Source organism: Atta colombica, unplaced genomic scaffold, assembly GCF_001594045.1.
Source record: "Atta colombica isolate Treedump-2 unplaced genomic scaffold, Acol1.0 scaffold100, whole genome shotgun sequence".
NCBI classification, from domain to species: Eukaryota; Metazoa; Arthropoda; class Insecta; order Hymenoptera; family Formicidae; genus Atta; species Atta colombica.
The window spans coordinates 3,743,345-3,767,357 of NW_017259185.1; the positions used below are offsets into that span (position 1 = coordinate 3,743,345).

Sequence of the window (24,013 nt, forward strand, 5' to 3'; positions counted from 1 at the left end):
TGCTGTTTTTTTTCAATTTATCAGAATTATGTAATACGTGACAAAACACATTAAGTAATAAACTTCGCTAAATATTAGCTATTAAAAATTTATGTAACAAATATTATGTATATATTTATTGTTTATATATAAAATTTATGATTTTACCTTTATATTACCAGATTTTCGTTTAAGTTATCATTAATTTTTGATAAATATTCCGTCGAGGTTAGCGTTTATAAATCACTTATAAATATAATTAATTTGTATTATTTTATTAATTACAAATATCAATATTTTGTATTAAAACATGCATGTCATGGTAACAACATCAATAACTTGCAGAATTTATAATTGTCTGTAAATGTTTCATCAACTTGAAAATTTTTATATAGCGAAATGACATTAACGAAATGCTTTGATAATTTGTGTGCTTTGGAATGTAAAAATCGACTTTATATATGCGATAAGGAAACAGGAGCACAGATATCTTCATGTTCTAGAATCCGTACATGTATGTGATACTATCTATCTATTGTACGTTTTGTTAGAGCTAAGAGCTCCGTTTGTTGTTACATCAATTCGATTAACGAAACGGTGATTTTGCACGAGTAATGCGGCGGACGGCGAGCAAAAAGGAGGCGGAAAGTTTCGTGAAGTTCCGTTAACCCCGCACCACACCCATGTTTTCCTCCTTCCTTTGCAATTACCGCGCAGATTTAATTGATGACGGGCCCTCTCGATAAGTTCTCGAACAGAACCGAACTGTAGTCCAAGTGCTCTCGAAACTCTCGAAACTTAAGAAGCGTTCAGTATCGCTGCACCAACCCTCAATATCGGAACACCTAATAAGACTGCTCTAACGAGGACTTTCGCCGGCTATACTGCGCGCAATTTAATTATAGCGACCGCTTAATTATGTGGGTCGTACGTAATCGGTACTTCCGGTTTCCCGGTGCGCGCGAACTTTACGACACGGAGAATTCGATGAATAATACGTATCCTTTAGCATCTCTATTCAAAATGGTCATAAATTATCGACATAGTAAGTATATCAATGCTCATGCATGAAATATCATTGAAATTCTTGATATAAATTCGATGACACGCGAGACAATTCATTAGATATATTATCTTGCTATATCATCTTATCTTGCTTCATTATCAAAAAGTTTATCTATATTACATATATTTTTAAAATTAAATTATAATTATAAAATTTAATTCGATTATGATGGAAGGAAATTTACATCATAACGTCCTGTTAACTTATTATATCATGAATCGGTATTATTAAATCGAGTTATATCGACCTCACTGTCGATGTCACTGAATCGTGTGTCGAACTCGCTGGGAATAATACCAAAAATATGACTGACGAGTTTCACGAGTTTCCGCGCAACCTCATATCTCCATGCATAAAAAGATTTTATCTTGGCGGAGCTTTTTTACGGAACAATGATAGCGCACTCTACTACCGCGGGTTATCTATGAGTTGACCCGAGTCATAAATAACTTGTTTTCCATCCCGATAATATTAGAGGTACATATAGTACAAAAATGGTTATCAAGTAACTTATACATTTTTTATGCGATGTCCTCCCCGAAAAAACGTCGTAACGATTGTAGAGGCATTTTTAGGAATAAATTTGTGCTGTGGAATGTACGTCATGCAGAGAGGTTAAACGTGGTCCTCATAATTATATCAAATCATGAACGATCGATATGTACCGCCGTTTTGTTCATGCGGATGTCACGCACCGCGGCCGATAAAACCGATCGAATTACCGCCGCATGAACCATGCTGTTGCTGCGATTACAACCCCTTTAGCGACAATGCCGAGGAATCGGAGATTAACGATCTACCGTTCGCTCAACGAAAATTGACGGTAATGAAGTGCCAGATGAAGAAGTGGCGCATGGAGCGGCTGCAGCTCGAGAGCGAAAATAGGTCTCTGAAACAAGCCCTACGATCATTCGGTATCGATGTTCCATTTCATAGTCGAATCTTTTCTCCCCCGCCTTTGCTCTTCTACACTATATTTCTTATAGAATAAATATTCTTTTATAAATTTTATAAGAAATTACCATCGATATCTATATATACGAAGAGTAATTTTAGCACGGTACTTTTTCCGGTGCGACACTGGATGGAACGGTTCTATAAATAATAAATGGTTCTATAATAAAATTTATTTATATATTGATTCTGGATATTTCGTAAAATATCAAATAAAATTCGGTTATTAAGTTAAACGATTTTCCAATACAATATTATTTTATATGTTTCGTTTCTATATTTTTTATTATTAAGTTTTCATAGCTTTCTATCGATGTGTACAGCTCACCGCAAACGACCCATGTTTTCTTCGTCATATAAAAGAGAATACCGAATACATTTCGGGCGGTCAAATAATTTCCCTATAGGTGTGAAGCCCGACGAGGTATTGGGTACTGATCCCTTGCTCATGCATTACCGCGAGGAAAATGAAAGGCTGCAGAATGCAAATGAGGAACTGGCAGAAAAAGTTCGCAACCTCGAAGAGAGTCTCGCTGAACGAGATTGCTGCGACGATCCGTGCGAAAAAGTTAAATACGTGAGGGAGAAAATAGCAGTACTGAGAGATCGTTTCGCTGCCGAAAAAAAACAGTACATAATACCTATTGACTATGAAATTTCGCTAAGACAGTTTAATGAGTCTTTTCTCCTTTCTACTCTTGCATATTGTTTTAATAAATAATTGAGCCCAAAAAGGAAAAATAATTGAGCAATAAGCGGAAGGAGAAAAAAAGCTTCTATAAAATTAATATTACTTAAATTAATCGTTCGGGAATTGTCATAATAGTCAGAACAGACTTCTGTTTTATACTTTGCGAAGTTATATAGCTTTGAAAGGAAATTAATCACAGTTCGTCAGTTACGATATTTCCTTGAAAACCATCTATCTTCATTAAACACGGTACGCCAATATAATTACGTGCAAACTGTTGATATCGTGACAGAATGCGAGACATGATATCGCATCTGAAGTTGAAACTGGTGGAAGCCGAGGAGGATACTTCCTGTGCGGCATTAAATCGTTTGAGGGCAAAGCTTCGTGAGCTAATGAAAGATGGTCAGAAGGTTGATCAACAGGTGTCCGTGGTTGTCGAGAGATCAATGCAGACATCGGATCTATCAAAGAGATACGAAGATCTGTTACGAACAGAGCGCTTGCAAGCTGAACTGACGCAAATTCGTCGTTCAATGGAGGAAGTTGTTACACCGGTCTCAGAAGAGATTGTCGTATCTGCAGATGCGAAAGAAGAGGACGTATCGGCACTGTTAAGTCAGCTTCGTAATTGCAAAATGCTCCTGGCTGAATTGAAAATGCATTTGGATGAGAAGACGGCTTACACGGAGGCTTTACGAAGCGAGCTTGATCAACTGAAAGCGTCCATCGTCAGACCAGCGACCATGATAGACGAGGTAGCCGAGATGAAGGAAGAACCCGAGAAATCTGACGATAAGGTACCTCTCTTTATTTTTTCATATCTGTAAATACTCGTAATTGATTGCATGTGTTAAAAATCATAAACGTTTTATACTAATATGTAAACTCTTGTTTCGTTGAGATGAGACAAATGCTAGAGGATGTTTATACTTGTCTAACTCTGTAGTAGTATTCATGACAATTGGATATTTGTTCGCAGATTGCCGAGCTTCTCGAAAGCCTGCGGCAGTCGGAACTGTCTGTGCTGGACGTGAATAAATTGCAGAGCGAGATCGAAGATATGAGGTCCCAGTTGTATAATCTTAAGACGGAGAAAAAGAAACTTCTCGATGAGCTGAAAAAGATACGGAGTGTAGTATACGAGAAAGAGCGTCAAATAAGCGAACTGCATAACGAAAGTGAGATTCTGAAGAAGCACGTTGAAAGACTGAAATCCGAATGCGACGAATTAAATATTAAGAATGCATCGTTAGAGAAAGAAATCCGAAAAACACAAAAATTGAGTAGAGTGAAAAAGGAAAATAACGAGATGAAGAGCGAGATCGATAAGTTGAACGTTGACCTGTGTCGCGAGGAAGAAAAATTTCAAGTGGCGCAAAAAGAGCTAGAGGGCATGAGAGACGATTTGCATAGTCTCGGAGCTGAGAATGAATTCTTGAAGAAGACATTGGAAAATGCAAAATTGGAGACTAACGAACTTAAAGAAGAAAATGTTGCTTTGAAAAACAATCTTGATAACATGATTAAAGAACTGGAATCTTCGAGAAGGGAAAATAATAATATTAAGGCAAAGATAGATCAATTATTATCCGAAAATAAGTATTTAAGAGTTGAATTAGAAAAACAAGTGGCGGAGACGGATCAATTAAAATCCGAAGGGATTGCATGGAAAGAAGGTTTCGATAGACTGTTACAAGAAATGGATAGATTAAAGGTTGAAAGCGATGAACTAAAGAACGAAAGTGCTGCTGTTAAAAGCGAAAGAGACAATTTGACAACTGAAAGAGACAACTTGAAATCCGAGAATGGTCTTCTTAAAGATGACTTGTCTAAAACAAATGTAGCGTTAGATGACGCAAAGAAACAATTGAACAAATTTAAAGTCAAGAATGAAGTTCTTACAGAAGAATTGAAGAAGGCTAATGTAAATAATAACAAGCTATTCGCGGACTTCGATATTTTGCAGAGCGAAATGGCAAAGTTGAACTCGGAGAACAGAAAATTGTTACAAGAAATAGATAATAGGAAAGAAGAACTAACAAAATTATTATCCGAAATAGAAACTTTGAAAAAGAAGGTAGATAATACGAGTAATAAATTGACGAAGGCAAATAATGAAGTTGTAAATTTGCGGCAGGAATCGGTCGAATTAAATAATAAACTGAAAGAGGCGAAAGTTATAAATGAACAACTAAGGGCAGATATTCACCAAACAGAAGTAGAGAACAAAGATATTAAGACAAAAATGAATAATTATAAAAATGAAAACAGTAGGCTAAACATAAAACTAAATGAATTGAAGGAACAAATAAATTCATCGACGGATGAAGTAAATAAATTAAGAGAACAACTTGACAACGCCGAGGATCGGATTAAGTTTCTTGAGGCTCAGCTCGTTAGTTTACAGACTGATAAAGACAAGATGCAGAATGAGATCAACGCTTTGCAAAATGAGATCAGCAAACTGAAATTAGATCTAAGTGCAGAATCTACTGCTAAACGAGACATTCAAGAGGAATTAGTGGCATTAAAGAATGAGATGAAAAATTTGATCTCAAAGATCGATGAGATGAAGGTGCAAAATCATGCCCTAAAAGAAGAGAGAGACACCCTCAAGAAAGAGCTGTTGAATCTAGGCAAGGAATCGTTGAGCCTAAGGGCTGCGAATGCTGAGATGATGAACCAGATTAATAATTTAAAACTGGATATATCTGATCTTCAATCGCAATTATCTAAAGCGGAAGAAGATATTGAATATTGGAAGTTGGAAAATTGCAAGCTTAAGATAAGCTCAGATAAGTTATCCATCGAGAATGAAAAGACAAAGGAAGCTTTAAACGTCTGTAAGGTAGAGATAATTAGTTACGTATTCCTCCTGTAACTTCTTGTGCCTTTGATAATAATCACATTGAAATTCATAGGTTGAACATCAAACATTAGAGAAGGAGATAACGAATCTTAGAAATAAGAAGATTAAGCTCGAGGGAGAAATAGCAGAGCTTAAAAATCTATTAGAAGGGCTAAATCTGTCTTCATTCGCCGAAAAGTCTGCTAAAGAAGAGGCTGTGGAGGAACTGACCAAAGTTAAGAATGAAGTCGTTGCTTTGAAAGAGGAACTTAAAATACTAAAACCAGAATTAACTAAATTAAGAACAGAAAACGATAAGATAAGAGATAAAGAGGGAAATTTAACCCGACAAGTATCAACGTTAAAGACAGAACTTGAAAACAAAAAAAATGAGGTATTAGCTTTGAGAATAAACAATAACACATTAAAATCAAAAATAAATACGTTAACAGATGAGAATAATAAACTAAAAAATGAATCAAATATGCTGATATTTGAAGTTGATGGTTTGAAACTAGAAAACACGAGTCTGAGGGAAGAACAACAGAAATTTGAGAAAGAATTCGGCAAACTAAAAGGCGAGGACGATAAGCAAAAGGATGAGATTAAAAATCTGAAATCTAACTTGACAGCCGAACAGAAATTATCAGAAAAAATTAGATTGGAATTATCTACTAGCCAATCGGAAAACGATAGATTAAGAGCGGAGCTGGAAAAATTGCAAAAGAATTTAGATACTCTTGAATTGGCGAATGACAAATTGAACAGTGAAGTAGAGGATTTAAAGAAAACATCGATCGACGCGCAGAACAAGGTGAACGCATTGCAGTATCACGTGGCTGCATTGTTAGAAGAGAAGGAGGCACTTCTGAACGAGTTAGATAGTTTACGAGCGGAAGTGAGTAGATTAGGTAAAGTTGTGTCGGATAAAGTTGCAAAGGAAGCTATTGAGAAAAAGGCGATCGTTTCTAACGGTGAATTAATGGAAAAGCTAAAGGCAGAACTAGATAAAATGCGTGTGGAAAATGAGAGTTTAAAGCACAAACTAAATGACGTAAATAAACGATATGCTTCTTTGAAAGACGAGAATGCTGCTCTGAAAATCGAAAATATTAAAATAACAACAGGACTCGATTTATTCAAATCAGATTTAACAAGAGGGAAGAATGACCTAGATAAGTCTAAGAATCAGAACAACGAGTTAAAAGCAGAAATCGATAAATTAAAGAAAGTACTCGATGATGCCGAAACGAAGATTAAATTTCTGGAAGGACAGCTTGTTGACTTGTCGAATGAAAAAGTGAGGCTCGAAAAAGAGATGAAAGTTCATACAGCGATTTCAAAATTCGATGATGTACATGCGCAGCTTGATGACTTAATTAATGCTCTGGACGCAAAGAAAATAGATAAGGCTGCCTTAAAGAATGCCTTGATTCAATTACAAGATGATTTGAATAAATGCAGGGCGGACAACGAACGATTAGCAATCGAATTGGCCGCTTCGGAAGCAATACAGAGAGAAAGGATGGAATATGATAAAGAGCGACAGGATTTACAAAATTTAATGATAGAAAACAAAGAATTGCGGGATGAATTAAAAATGGCGCAAAATATGATCAATAAATTAAAAGAGAATATCAAGAAATCGAAAGGCAATTTTATAGAAGATATCGACAGCTTTGAAAATGAATTGAAGAAATTGATGATCGAGATAGACAAGGCGAGAGTAGATTTAAGATACGCGGCGGAAGAGAATACTAAATTAAAAATGATCAACGACAGTCTGGAATTAGAACTAGGTCGATTGAAAACGCTGCTGAACGAAATAAAAGATTATCCTGAACAAGTCGGTGAAGAAGTTAACGGGACGAAGGATCAAATCCAAAGACTGTTGGCCGCAAATAATGCGTTGAAAATCGAAAACATGGAGTTGAAATCTAGATTGAATCATTGTCAAACAGAGAAAGAGCACTTAAACGATGAAATTAACAACTTGAGCGAAAAGATCAAATTTCTGCAATCTCTGCCTCCCATCGTAGGTTTGTACCTTTTCGATATACAATCTAAAACTTTTCTTCGACTAAAGTCTAAAAACACAATTATGATTTTTTCACATTTTACGAAAAATATCTTGGTGAAACAAATTATAGAGAAATCCTCGACTATATTTTAATTTCTAGCATTTTTATATGATTTAGGAATGAAATCCTGTAGAGAACAAATTCAAATATGAATTTAAATCTTATCTTTGCCCTTTAAAATGCGTGATCAAAGACTTCTCTATGATTTTTTTGATCGAAATATTTCACTTTTCGTAAAATGTGAAAAAATTTTATTTCCAAACTTATAGCCGGGATTGCATTATTGGATAATATAGCGTGATTGTATAAATTAATGAATATAATTTAGTTGTATAATGCGTTTCATTCATTCGGTAGTTTTTGGCGAAGTCTTTTTCTTATTGAATTTTGTCGGTCGCGTTCACATTAAAGGAAAAACATCTTTGTAATTCCAGAGGCTGGCGTGATTAAACCGGATGAATGCGGCGACTTCGTTAAGGCGAATGAATTACTGAAGAAGCAAATTGAAAAGCAATATGACGGTAAAAACTTGCATAAAAACTTTTTCAACTGTTTTGTCATTCCGACAGTTTTTATCGCACTATAGAAACGTGAATTTCCTTATTCATAGCCCGTAATTAGTCCGGCTAATATCTTAATAAGTTAAGCATTTCCATAAACTTACGACACTCGAAGGCAACATTTTGCAAATTGTTATATTCTATTAATTACGCAACGCCATCAAAAGTTGCGCGTGCAGAAAATATTCGAACAAATTTTGTGATACATAGAAAATAACAAGAACAAACATTGATTACATAATTTCTACAAGTTAGTTCTGCATTTGTTCTCGCAATATAACAGCCGTGCAACGTGTGCGTAATTACATACAATTTGTGGATGGAAAAATTCCTGTGAGACCCGCGATGGCGACAACATTGGATGATGATTTTGAAATTGAGCGCTGGATTGTGCCATCCATCGTGGAATTGCTAAGAGAATCGCAAAAGCTGTCCAAGAATATCTATCTGGCGGAAATCGAAGTTCAGGATATCGATAGATTGCTCAAACTACTTAATGAATGCAAGAAAGAAAATGAGAATTACATAAAGCAATTATTGGTGAGGCGAATAATAGATAGGCGAATAATAGATATTAATCAAGTATATCAAATAGTATCCTGTTTGATGATTTATCCGAAGGATAATTTGAATTTTCTGACTTGCATATTAACGCTGGAAATGAATCGTTTCTAGGCGCTTGGTGTGGAAGTTACCAAGGTTGCAGGTGTGGATAATGGCGATAAGCTTGCAGCTTTTGACCCTGAATCTTGGTTGAAGGTATGTACGTGCAGTGGTAAGAGTTCATTTTGCTGCGTTTGCTTCTTTATATCTATCAAATCTCACTTTTCTCCATATTGACGCGTCATATTTGTAATAAATTGAAATATTATTTCTATGTTGCATATTTCAATATATCTATATATTACTTATATCTTATAAACAGATAAAAATATATCTAGATATAGAACGATTTTACTGAAATATCTAAATCTAAATTTATCAAATTATAGATTTTAAAATAATATTCGTTCAACAAAATAATTACGTAGAAATCTCAATCATAATGAGCAACTCTGCAAAAATTTTGACGTTTGGCAATTACTTTGAATGTCCTACATATTATAATTATTTTGATAATACAATAAATTCATTTTCAGATTTATATCTCTCTAGCTAAATTTTTAAATACTTCAACAAAACTGTCCCTTCTCTGTAATGTAAAAATAGTTTTTAAAATGGAAATAACTAATTGTTAATACAAAATATTTACGTTTGTCGCTCTCAGTCTTTGACACTAATGCAACTGGCCGAGTTGCATGATAAAATCTGTCTGTTGACTTCGAATATGGTGCAACAAGATAGCAGTCCAGCGGTTTGCGATTGTTCAGTGATTAATCGAGACTACGTTAGTGATCGATTGCGAGCAGATTACGATGCTTTAATTCGGCGGATCGCTGCCTTGCAGAAGCAAATAGCCGAAAAGCAGATTGAGGCGGGATGGAAACTGCAGGAATTAAGACGAGCTCTTCGTATTGAGCAGGCAAACCTGATTCAAATCTCCGACCGGATGAAAAAAGGCGCAACTTGCTCTTGATCTCACCATGGACGATTCAGTGTGATTTTCTTTCCGGTATCAGTAAACATGTTAAAAATGACATTTACTTCAAGCAAGTTCTTGTTATTGGACGCGCAGCACAAGGCGAATATTCTTTATAATCTTTCTTTTGATTAGAATATAAAATAAAAATATAACGATACAGAAATTCTGATATTCACATTCAATTTAATACATTTAAGACCATTTAATTATTTTAAATAATTTCTGTAATTATAAAACAATGGGGAGGCCAAATAGGCATTCTCCAATTATTACAGCCTTTTCAAAATACCTTGTCCGTTTCTATATTCCTCCCTTCCCCCCCCCCCTCCAACTATCCAAATAGTTGCAACAATCTCCTAGGCATATAATTGCGATAACGTACCATATTCAGCAAGATCATGGTTTTGTTGCTAATCACGATCAAACAATAACAACTAATGAGAGCCGCTTGTTTCGCGGCGCATGCTTGTGCACGCCATCACGTACGATAACGTGATTTCCTGTTTCATTTCGGAGGTCGCGTTGTTCGATCGAGATTAATTCAATTGTATCGTACCGCATCCGTTCCCACGACTTTACCCGGCTCGTCGATGCGACCGCCGACGCGCGGGTGTGCACTCGGGCTCAATAGAAAGGCGAATGCCGTCGACAAAGAGTAAACATATAATTGAAATGCGCGGGTAGATCAAACGATAAATGAATTGTCGAAATCCGTTTAACTGTATGTCCACCGCACGGAATTGAAATAAATTCGTAAAACGCTGATAGCGAACCGTCGCGAAAGCATTAATGTGACATGATGACTTGCAAAAAGGTATATCTTTTTTTCTCCTTCCTTTTTTTCAGGTTGAAAAGAGTTTTGCCCGTTCGAGTTATATATATGTTTTTACTTACATATTCTCAGCTTGCAATCTCAGTCCATATATTATATAATAAGAAGATAACTATTGCAGCAAGATGCTAACATGACTATTTCGCATTATATGATGACAACGGTATATAACTTTGTAAAGTGATATTTTTTGTTTCAATTACCTCATCGAAGAAAATAGTTACGTAAAATTATATAAAGTCTGTAAGAAGTTTCACTGTGACCGCAAATATTATATATAATCGAATGTAACTTCATACTACATATACATAAGATTCTATTACGAAATAATATAATTTTCGTAAAACTTCTGCGTTATATGATTGAATGTTTTCTTAAAAAGAAAGATTTATCACAGATTGTTGAGAAATATAGAGTTTAATTTTCTTAACCCGTTGATGCCATTCTATTGTATATAGATTGTTTTATCATGTACTTGCTACACTAGATATTCTAAAAAATATCGCATAAAATTAAATATATGACAATTTTCTTTTTCAATTGAAACGCTGAATATAACAAGCAAATATATGTGTACATCTGTTAATAAAAAAGTCATAATGTATCCAAGGTATACCATACTAGGAATAGTAAGGGAATTATAATTGGAATAAGAATATAAATCTTAAATTTTTTAAGATGAGCACAGTGTGGATATATCTTATAGATGAAAACTTTTTAACGATAAGTACGTTATTTATTAAAAATGCTTATATAAACTTCTGCAGTTGTTGGTGCACAAATAATTTATTATAAGACAATACGCTACCAAAACAAAACAACAAGTTATGATAACGTTAAAATGATATCAAAATAAATTAAAAATGATTGAAAAATGACTTTTAATAATCATTTTAAAATTATTTTGACATCATTTTGATATCATAATGACTTGTTGTTCTACTTGGATATAATTTGTAAATAACTGAAACATATTTATCAACGAATTTAATTACAAATGTTTCGACTCTGAATTTGAGAGACTTCTTCTTAGAAAGTCCATTACCAAATACTAACAAATAGTAGTCTGTACTTGACTTCCGCGTTGAGAAGGACTCAAATTCAAAGTCAAAACGTTTACAGTTAACTTCGTAATTACATTCTAGTTGTTTACAAATTATATTTTATCGGCTTATAAATATTAATATAAATTTGTGCACCAACAACCGCGCACAATCATATTTAAAGCTCATATGTAAAGCATTTTACATATATTTGATTTATTCTTGGAGCTAAAACTATTTTTTATTTTAAGTTATTTATCTATATAAGCTTATTCTAAGAAAATATTATCTTTGTTCAAAATGTATTCTCGTATAATTTTATTTTATATCTGTAATTTTGTACTATATATTTATAAAATTTTAAAAAGACGCATTATATATACGCGGAAATGTAATCGTTAGTTAAGTAGCTTGTTTTCTTACTTCAAATGTGAGATTTTCCACCGAAAGTCTAAGAGGTAAGATACCATCAACATGACTAATAAAAAATTACAGCGGAAAGATTTATGCCAGTTTAAAAACAATGACTTCGTGCATTTATGCGCTTAGTTCGAGTTTGTACAGCTATCTTGTGTATTTACCAGCAACTCATTGCATTTCCATATTTTAATTTCTACCTGAGATTGGGATTCTAGAATCGACATTTAATTAAACATTTCACTGTGCAACACAACAACAAAAACATTCGCAATTAAGTCGATTCTTCGGAAATAATTAATCATACTTATTGTTATCAATACAGATGTTCGTCCATTTGTCATCAACTCGTTCTAAATACAAACAATTTTTGGTCTAAATAAAAACTAAAATATCGGAGTAGAAAATAGACAAAATGATACAAAAATAAAATAATAGAAATCAATTTTTCAAAAAAGTTTTTAACTTTTTCTCAATTTATCTTCATTTAACAGCTGCATAAGAAATATTTCTTCATAGTTTTATAGCTGTGTACTTTTTATAATTTTAAAGTTGGTACAATTTCAATCTGGCTTGGAGGCTTTGAATGTGATTTTTAAATAATATAATTGAACTAAATATGACAACAAAATATATGCGTATATCCAATGTAAAGTTACAGTTACTAGTAATTGGTAATAATTCATATCCCCTCTTCTATTCCTGTATTCTTTTTTCTATTTTCAGATTTTTGTAAATTATGTTCGTTCTGTATATTCGAAGAATTTCTATCTATAATATAATTGATATCACTCTATGATATCATTCTAACAAACTAATATGTACCAAAAGTAATTACGTCATGTGAATATCTGCTGAGTTATTTCCGGTGTTATGCAAGACATTTTATTTTCAGTACCTAGAAATAATCCAAGGTATATTAGAAAAAATATCGAAGTACAAGTACTATTAAAATAAAATATCTAGATACAGGTGTTTTTAATGTATCCTAAGACTTTTGAGTACTTGATTACCACAAATACATTGAATCTTACAAGAAATAGAAATAACTTGTTATTTGTAACGAAGTTACAGTTACAGGTACTTTTTTGATTTTATTATATAACTGCATTACTTTTTTTTAGTAACTGTAACGGTAACGTAGTTACATTTTTTGATAACGATAACTGTAACGGTAATTATAACGCGTTACTAGGGAGTTTTGCAATACCGTTTATCCAAATACGGTGAACGCTCAGGTTATTTTCTTCTTAACAACTATTTAAGAAAAGGATAACGTGATTTTAGATTTTCACCGTATTTGGGTTCATGTTATTGCAAAAAGTACTTAAAAAGTAACTTTCCTGTGTCAATAACAAGAAATGACACGTTAATTACATGTCATTTGTAAATAAAAACAATTTGAATAAAAAAATGATGAGATCGCTTTAAACAATATAATATATAGTTTCGAAGATGCGAAAAATTGTTAGTCAATTAAAATTGCTAGTCAATTTTAACTCGTGATATTATTGCGGTAGTTTAGTAGAATTAGCATTTCAAAATCGAAAAATCATTTCAGCACGCATTCCAAAAAGGATTACATACGTAGTAAATTCACATAGAATAGGCTACGCAGGCGCACTGAGTAAGCCTGTTCTACAATATGCTTTTTGTTTTCTGTTTTTTGCCTTTTGTTATTTTTTACATCTTGTCTTTTTGCTTCTTATTCGGTTTTTTGTTTTATATCCGAGATAAAAGTTAATGAACTTCAAAAGAAATAAGAAATACATTTGCAAAAAATATAATTGTTGATAAAAGGAGGTTGCAAAGAAGAAAAAAAAACAAAAAGTAAAAAACAAGAAACAGGAAATAAAGAGTACGTTAACAAACAGAGTTGTAGGCTTAAAAATCGTAAAAAATGATAAAAATACTTTTTATCGTTTTTTACGATTATTTACTGACTGTCGGAGGAATAAGAACAGCTTATCTTTATAATTGCTTTTATCGTATAATTTTCATTTTATCTGGATTGTTCTTATTTACAAATGACATGTACAACAAAAATTAACATGTCATTTCTTGTTTCTTTTTTGATGTCACAATTCAATAGGGGCTGTGGTGATCACTCAGAAACCTTAAATATATCTAGTACAGGTACTTTTATTAACATAAAATTTTAGAATAAACAGGCATTTATGATGTCATGTATTCGTACGTAATATTTACGTATTATATGTATTTTATATATATATTTATAAATATTCTATGCCAATTTAACATGTTATACAATAACATAAAATAATACTTATAAAGCTATTAATTAGTTTTATTCAAATAATTCATTTAACATTTATGCATTATGTTTTAAAAACATCAAACATTCAACATTTTCATTGGACAAATTATTTTGTCACGGCGTTAAAATTTGGTGCTCTGTGTTAAATACACGTTCAATAGGAGTTCAGTAAAAGTGTTATATTTTATATAAATTTTTGTTATATAATTGAATAATCTATTTAACGCAGAAAAATATCATTCAAGAAATAAAAATATACCTAAATATAAGTATCACTACATAAGTAATCATAATATTTTTATACGTATCATTATATTTTAATCATCATATTTTTATTGATCTATTTATATGCGAAGACACTATGAGTTTGAATAAACACAGACGTATACAACTTATATGTCAATATATTTATATCTTATCAGAATAACACAATAACAGAATAATACGTGATATCTTACGAACACAAATGACTTTCTCATTATCCAATTTGAATTGATTCTCTTTATCAGAGTGTAAATGATATATATTCTCTTTATATTTTGATTTATAAAAGAAAAATCTTTTATATGTATTATGTATATATTTCACAAAGTTCTATATACACAAGTGCTATCTCCAAACTATTAATCTCCAAACTATTATAACTATAAATTCTTTAATCGTCTAGGATGTCATTATAATTCGTATTCTAACAAAAAACCATTAATTTTATTTTGTCAGTTATAAAATCAATAAGTAGAATGAATGAAACTTTAAAAGTAGGACATTTAAAAATAAAATGATTCAGCATATCTGTTATAAATTTCGTATAATTCCAATGATAAAAACGCAGTTATAAAAATGTGTGTCATATATAAGTCTTGAGTCCTTCTCTCTTAAGCTGTGTAGCAAGAAGTGGGGAGCCTCCTATTAAACTTAGTGCAGTAGACGCAATATCTAGCAGTGTCAGTTATATATTTCTCGCAAATGTCGTTGAACTGCATGTTATCTGTATTCGAGCTGTTCAGTTCAAGTTTACAGTGAGTTGAACTGTACAATAATCATATAACAGGCATCACAATCATAATAGCGATCAGCTAACAATGGCTACAGGCATGTTCGAAATTCTCTGTGCCTTCGTGGTGATCTTATATTTACTTTATTATTATTTGACCTCTGATTTTGACTATTGGACATCATGCGGGATCAATGGACCGAAACCCATTCCGTTCTTCGGTAACATTGTCGATTTTTTAATGGGCAAGAAAAACATGGGTGATTTTTACAAAGAAATTTATGACCGATATCCGAAAGAATCCATGGTGGGTGTATTTTTGAGAGGAAACCCTGTGCTCGTCATAAAAGATCCTGAATATATCAAACAAGTGTTGATCAAAGATTTCACCACCTTTGCCGATCGACATTCAATAGTTTATGAAAAGGTATTCTTGAAAATATTATATTAATAGGTAATTATTAATATGTAAATATATGCAAAGCAATAAGTAAAAACAAAGTCAAAGACGAATAAATTTAAGATGTTGATTAATTAAAAAATGTAATCTTTATTAATGAAGATGGTAACAATTTTGTACGTTTCAACTGTACAAAGTCTTCATCAGCATTAAAAAAATATAAAAAAATGAGAAAACAAATTAAAAATAATAATTTTAATTATTTAAAATAATTATTTTTAATTTGTTTTCTTATTTTTTGTTTCGAAACGTACATAACAATTACAATAAAAAAAATTAAAAGTTGAAAAAGAGTATCTCTCTTTTTTTCTCTCCAATTTAAAATTGAGCTGACGTATAAGTTTCGAGGCAAGCGTTGATCATTCGGAAACTTTGAAAGGAAACTTCCTAACATAATTCCCGCTTTCTAATACACTGATGCATAATTTATAGGCCGAACCCATGTCCATGCACCTCTTCAGACTCGACGCTGTTAGATGGCGATCATTAAGAATGAGGCTTTCGTCGGTCTTTACGAGCGGGAAGTTGAAGGACATGTTTCACTTGTTGCTGAAATGTTCCGACCACTTCGAGAAGTATCTAGATGAGATAGTATCTAAAGACAGTATTGTCGAGTGCCGACATTTGACATCTAAATTCACTATCGACGTGATCGGATCGTGCGCTTTCGGTCTTGAGATGAACGCGTTGAAAGAAGAGAATAATCAGTTTCAGCGTATGGGCTATAAGATTTTCCGCTTTGGTCCAAAAGTCATGATTAGAAATGTACTTAAAGACATACCGTGGTTCTACAAGAATTTCGGATATTTCTTTAACGATCATGACGTGACCAAGTTCATGATAGATATTACCCGAGAAACTATAGAATATAGGAAGCGGAACAATGTGCGTCGAAATGATTTCATCGATACTCTTATTGATCTCAAAGATAATCCTGATAAACTGGGCGTTAATAGTAGGAACATTGCTTTTTTTGCGTCTTAATTTATATAAGTTTATTATAAATTTTCGAATGCATTAGATGTATTTTTGTTATTATCTTTCTCGAATATGTTTATTTGTTTTTCATAAAAGATAATCATTGAATAAAATAATTAATATGATAATTTAAGCGATTAACATGATATTACACCAAGAGAACGACTTTGTTGAAGTAAATAAAAAAAATTTAGATAGATACAAATTTGAAAATATTTTTGTTAAAACATCAAATTATTTATGGAGGAAACTTAAGCATAATAATTAATAAGTAATGTTGCAAAAAGTATTGACATTTTAACAACTAATTTGAACATCCTGCATAGTTATTTTGACACTTCAAAAAATTATTTTCAGATCTGCATCAAGCTAAATTTTTAAATATTTCAACAAAATTGTCGTATATGTATTCAATACTATTAACTATTATTAAAAAAATTTTTTTTTGTATGATAACGATTGTAATAACCTATAATTTCTTTTTTCTTCATCTAAAATCTAAATACAAAATTATTATTATTCTTATTTTTAAGGTGTAACGGATGAATTCATTGCTGCCCAATCATTTGTATTTTTCGCGGCTGGCTTCGAAACATCTTCTATTACAATGTCTCTTGCAATGTATGAACTAGCGAAAAATCAATCAATTCAAGAAAAAGTTCGAAAGGAGATTAAGGAAGTCCTTGACAGTATTGATGGAGTAATATCATATGATAGCATCAAGAAAATTAACTATTTGGAAAAGATTTTTCAAGGTTTTTTTTTATCTTTTTTAAAAAGTATTTCTTATAAATAATTCAACAAATCAAATTTATTTACAAATATTGCTGTGATTTTTTTCGATTTTCTAAAAGTTAGAGACGACTATTTCCATAAGATATGCGGAAGGTTTGATAAATCGACTGTTCGATTTATCGAAAAATATTTTTCTGCTAAACCTAAGTGTTTGTATTACTTTGCAGAGACTCTTAGAAAATATCCACCAGTAACGTTTCTAATAAGGAAACCTATAAAGAATTATACTTTCGAGGGGACTAAGATCACTCTACGAAAAGGACAAGATGTAATTATACCCAATTATGCTATTCAACATGATCCGAATATTTATCCAGATCCAGAAGTTTTTGATCCTGAACGATTTAGTGCGGAAAATATAAAACAGAGGAATCCTATGTATTATCTGCCTTTCGGAGATGGTCCAAGAAACTGCATTGGTAATTTAAAAAATTTATGGAAAAATTTTTACAACAATATCACAATGTTTGCGAAATTTTTATTTGTTTTCATATTTAACATTCTACATGCACTCATGCATACATATACACAGACAGGCACATAATATACTTGACTGGAGAAATATCGAAATGTGATATTGTTTTTTTTAGGTGCAAGATTTGCTATTAATCAGATCAAGATTGGTTTAATTAAAGTGCTGATGAATTATAAAATAGATGTTTGCGAAATGACTCAGATTCCACTTATCCGTGCTCCGTGGACCAATTTCATGTTCCAAACAACTCATGGCATATATGTAAAATTGACCAAACTCGTCTAACATATAATTTATAAGTATTGTATGCTACATATATATCTCTGTATAAGTTAATCAAACAATACAAAATGACATTATGTCAATATTCCATTATAACGTTTATGTAATATTCGTAATACATGTTTACACTACACATTAATGTAGATTAACTTTAATCTTGGCACAATTTACTTTAATCTTTTTATAATTTTTAGAACTAGGAAAAATAAGTTGAACCGAGATTAAAGTTAACTTGATAGAAATATAAGTCAATGAGATAACATTTATTAATAAAAGAAAAATTAAACGTGTAAAATTTTTTGCAATGTTTGAATAATTAAATTATATCTATAAATAAGGCATTACACACATATTAATAACGTCAACACATCCAGATAATTCAAAAGATTCAATTCCCTTTTTACTGTGAGTATTTATTCATTAATACGGATATTTTATCGTGTAATATTATTCTCAGTTCCGTATTAATTTTATACATTAATTATAATTGCAAAAGTACAATAACCGATGTGTTAATTTGATATGTAGCATTACGTAATAATGTTAAGAATCATTACATTCTAATGAATATCGATGGATTTAATATTAACACTAACATGATGAGAATTATTATATAGACATGGCGTTAATATTAATTGACTAATCTTCATTGAACTCATATTTGTTTCTTATTACAACTAAAAATGAAACGAAATTGTGTTAAATAAATAATGAGCAACTCAGAGAATAACGCTATATAATATTAATAATAATGCTAAGAAGAATCATATTATTATTGACAATTCGATAATAATCCAGTTTTGGTTAATATGTTGACATGTATTTCACTAATATTCCTCGTGTTATGCATCATAAATAATCTCATGTTCGCAGTAATACTTATTTTGAAATAATACATATAATGCTACAGGTTGCGCTTCATTACGCATTGTGAAATGCGTACTGAAAATCTGAAAGTTTACGTTACGTATAACTATAGATTTTCAGTACTTGCAATGATTAATGGAATTATAGATGATTTTGACACACTTGAAGTATGCAAATTATTGTATAATGTAACGGAATAAAACGATGTAAAAAAATTATAATATTAATTCTTCAACACTACTTGTGCCTTTTAAGGCGTAGTCGATATCACGTTTTCTCAAAATTCTTATTCAGATTTCAATATGTAAAAAACAAATAAAACATAGTCTAGTTTTTATTATAGTCAAAATTTATTGTTACAGGTTTGACAAGTGTGCAAGAATTTTTTCAAATTTTTATGTAGTCCGGAGCTATAAAAAATACATGCTGTTTTCCTCTATGGCCCAGAATGTAAAATATGATTGAAAATTTCGGAGTGGTGCAGGAGAGTTAATCTTCTATGTCCTGGTGTGACTTTGAAGTTATATATTAATATCGATATTTTGTTAATTTTATGTTACATACACGAAAGGGGAATAATTGACTATGATCAATTCTTATAGATTAGTATAATAAATGATCCTTTAATGTTTTTGCAAAAAAAAATGAATTATTGAAACTATTGAATCCATTGTCAATCTGTATTTAGAGATTTATATTTAGAGATCTGTATTTAGAGATTAATATTTGTTAATTTTATGTTACATAAATTTTTTTATGGCCACGAAAAAAAATTCGGATCATAGAGGATAATAAAAATGTATGTATTAATCAATAGTATTATAAAATATATTTTGATTCTTAAATTTAATGTACGAATTTGAATTTGAAAATAATTATGCATGAAATATTCTCTTCTTAATTAATTGTAGCTTTTTTCATATAATATTTATATTGTTATTACTGCTTACTTTTTAACTGTACGATAAATTAATTTTTCAAAAAAAGGAACGATCTTAAATAATTATAAAGTGAATTGCGACAGTAAAATGTAAACACTGAGTACTGAAAACATTAGGTAAACACACAATTTCTGCATAAACTAAACCCGAATTACAATTTTTGAAATGAGGATTGCGCATTCGCAAACAAACGGAAAAATAGAACAAGTTTCTGAAATGTAGTTTTTTAAATATAAAAGCACATAAAACATTGTTGCTTATTACAAAAATATTTGTATGTATGTAAATGTATTTGTGTGTGTGTGTGTGTGTGTGTGCGCGCGCGCACACACACAGATACTTTATATGATTATATACATATTCTATGCTTATCTTAATACATTTTTATACTGTTTATAAAAAATTTTTAAAATTATTTATTTACAACGCATAACAATTATTATTAATAATAAAAGTATTTATAGAGTCAAGTTTTTAATAATAAAAATAATAAAAATTTATTTATTTCGATGTTGTATTGTTATATCAGTCTTGAGACAAATTATAAACAAATAAATAAATAGTTCTAAATATTTTTATTTATAACTATTTGCTTATTTGTTTATAATTGTTTGTAATTTTGTACACAAGTTTTTATTATTTTAATTCATTAAAAACTTGACTCTATAAATATACTTTTATTATTAATAATTGTGCGTTATAAATAAATTTTTTAATTTTTTATTTTTAAAAGACAGGTGATAAACAGAGAGATAGGTAGGTAAATTTCCACTTTCTCTTTAACATAAGCTATCGTAAAATTGTTTGTAATTAACAAAGAATTTCATTTATAAAATGTTAATATTTGATTCATTATTTTTAGCGTTTTATATACAGATACGATAAGAAATGTGATCTATTACACACTAGCAAAAATAATGATACATCTGATAAAAATGATACCTAAATAAACTCATTTAACACCGTTATTATAAAGCAGCGATAAACATAATTAAAAGAAAATAAAAATATATATTTTCTTATAAGTTTAACAAAATAATATTTTCCTGAATATTTTGCGAAAATTGTACCAAAATAACTAGAATTAGCATATTTTTGCATTGTATCGTGTATTATTTTACGTATGATAATAATAATGACTAATACTGTTTCATTAAAAAAATTTTGCGAGAGCAAATGAATAACTGAATATAAAATCTTAACAATGACGATCTGATAATGAGAACGCAATTGTGTGGCGATTATTACATCATTTTTTGGATAAAAATTCATAATTAAATTTTGCTAAAAGGGAACTAATGATGCGCGATAATATGTAATATCTTATTCGAGCGCTTTACGTTCGTTCCGGTAATGTACTATTATATACCGCAATGTACAACTATCGGAAAGTTTGCGGTTGAAGAGACCAACTTCACTGCCGATTATTTTGACAACTTCGGGAAAATTACATTCGCGCGCGAAGATAACAACAGATAATCACTTAATGAAGATCTATGATATATATATATATAAAGGAGAACTGTAGGGTTTATTCTTTCAGTTTTATTAGCAAAAAAGAACTGGCGTTCATAAAAATATCCTTATATCAAAGATTTCTCTTTTTATCGCTAATTTTCAGTAATTATCAACTAATTAATCAGTCTTGCTCATTTTCATGTATTTACTAAAATATATCGTGAAATTTATTAAAATCAAATTGATTTGTATAATACTGTAATACATATCAATATTATAGACTTATATATATAGAAATGTTTTACATGACTTTATTACAATATAATGCTTATATTTCTTCTTTCATTAATCTTCATTAATCTTTCATTGAGACCAGAAATAGCTTTAAATATTTTCGTGTGCATACTACCGCACGTTATTTTCATGAGATAAATAGCAATACTTTACTGCAGTATTGAGATAATATTCAGGTATTTCGGACTATTCTCATTTTGGCAAGTGTAATATCTCGAGCGAATCATCGCTCTACAATAGCGTTCCAGAAACTTGTTGCGAAAGCAATAAACTTTCGTCTTGAGTATACCGTATTGCGCACCTGCGCTTTTAATGAATACATTATAATTATGGTAAATGCGATCGCTGTCTTGGTTACTTGATATATATTGCGTATATAAACAAGTTAAACGTTGCACAATTGTAAGCTTTATACTATTTATATTTTTGAAAAATTTTATCAACACAGGGCAATTTCGGAATTGAACCATTTTAGGATGTTTCGATACAAATTTTGTAAAATTTTTAAATAAAGATAAAAGAGGCAGCCGACAAAGAGTTAACATTTCACGTTTTTCCAGTTATGTCCTCAAATTTTAAATGTCCATGCCAATACAATGCATATGTTTCATGTGTGTACACATGTGATTTTTTTCGGTTAGCCGACGTACACGTAAATCACTTTCACTGCCTGCGGGGTGTACGAATTAAATCCGGCTTGTTCTGTAATTCAATTTTTAGTTTTTAATACTCGCGCTTTTATGCATTGGCAGTTGTCATTTTTCTTGAATATTTTTTATTTTACTGCAATACAAAGCGCATGTAAAAAAAATTGCTTGCAGTATATTGGGATGCGTGAACACGAGGAATTAGTAGAAACTGATAGGAACTGATAGGAAAGTAATAATAACAATAATAATAAAAGAAGGTTCGCGTGAGAACATTCTGATTTTTTAAATTTTATTTTTACATAAAAACGCATAGTTTTTTTCATATTAATTGATATCGTCTTAATATTTTGTCGTAATTATTTGAACGGATTGGACATTGATTCATCGTTCGTTATCAGCTCAATATGTGATACGAATAATATTTATACATATAAATATATTTTATGTAATTATATTTTACACATATCTTTAAATTTTTCTCTTTTATTTAATGTTTATAGCAATTTAATTTTTTTTTAGTAAAAAATAAACATAAGTACTGCAATTGAATTATTGCCAAAGTTTGAAATCTATAATATCTATCGTAGATGTAATATATGTATAACATCGTAACTTAAAATAAACTCCATTATGAAATTATTTTACAGATTTTACAGTAGACACTTAATTTTCAATATAATTTGTTCCTGCTAAATTTTTTTTTCTAATATTTTTTCTTTAAAATTTTTTCTCTAAATTCGCAAACCACGCAAGTAGTTTTAGTCGATCAACAGAGAGACGCGAAGTTATAGTCGCAAACGTAGTTGGTCAGACACACAGAAAGCAGTACACTGTATCATTTCAATGGTAATGCGATTGTCATTTTGAGTAAAACGCCGAATGTTTCAAAATGCTTTGCATCGCACATAATATCCATCTATACTCATGTGTTTGACATAATCCTTCTTTTAACACTAAATGACATAGAATCGATCATAAAACATTTTCATTTTCAGAAAATGATTACAAATTGTTTCGAAGAGCGATATATTAAGTCATGAGTCATGAGTACATTGAGTCTTGTATATTGTAAGAAAAAAGACATTAAATTAGTTTCTTTTAAACAAAAAAATTATTATATTTAAGGTAAAAAAACAGAGAGAGATTCTTTGATTTACTTGTGACATTGGGATGGAAATTGAGATTTTCGGTAATCTTTTCGAATTCTTACATTTTTTTATGTGCACTTCAAGATTTTTTAATTTCTCGTTTCGTTGGCGTACAGATTATTTCTCCGTATTGTTAACCCTTATTATTCATGTTTCCGATCTACAAGCTAAACACAAACGACTCGCGTTCTCTTTGTTGGATATCGCTCACGATCTCAGCGTTTTCAGCGAGACGACAGTCGTTTTCTAACGTTCACCCGATTCGCGAAGTGTCGGGTAGTCCGAAGGGAGGAGTGCACGCAGTGGTGTAGGACGAGGTTGGGCGCGGGAGCGAAGG

At 31.0% G+C, this 24,013-nt stretch overlaps 1 protein-coding gene across 1 annotated transcript; it reads left to right on the top strand.

The window, feature by feature from the left end:
• Positions 1 to 1,691: 1,691 nt before the first annotated feature.
• On the top strand, positions 1,692 to 18,356 carry LOC108684751 (major antigen-like). The gene is made up of 16 exons (XM_018189219.1): positions 1,692 to 1,959; positions 2,407 to 2,629; positions 2,983 to 3,490; positions 3,949 to 5,541; positions 5,615 to 6,687; positions 6,988 to 7,580; positions 8,057 to 8,143; positions 8,466 to 8,722; positions 8,858 to 8,941; positions 9,450 to 9,743; positions 11,630 to 11,664; positions 15,386 to 15,755; positions 16,257 to 16,530; positions 17,300 to 17,521; positions 17,729 to 17,980; positions 18,152 to 18,356. The coding sequence occupies exons 1-16, from the start codon at positions 1,692 to 1,694 to the stop codon at positions 18,319 to 18,321; spliced, it is 6,303 nt and encodes a 2,100-aa protein (XP_018044708.1). The 3' UTR covers positions 18,322 to 18,356.
• Positions 18,357 to 24,013: the final 5,657 nt, after the last annotated feature.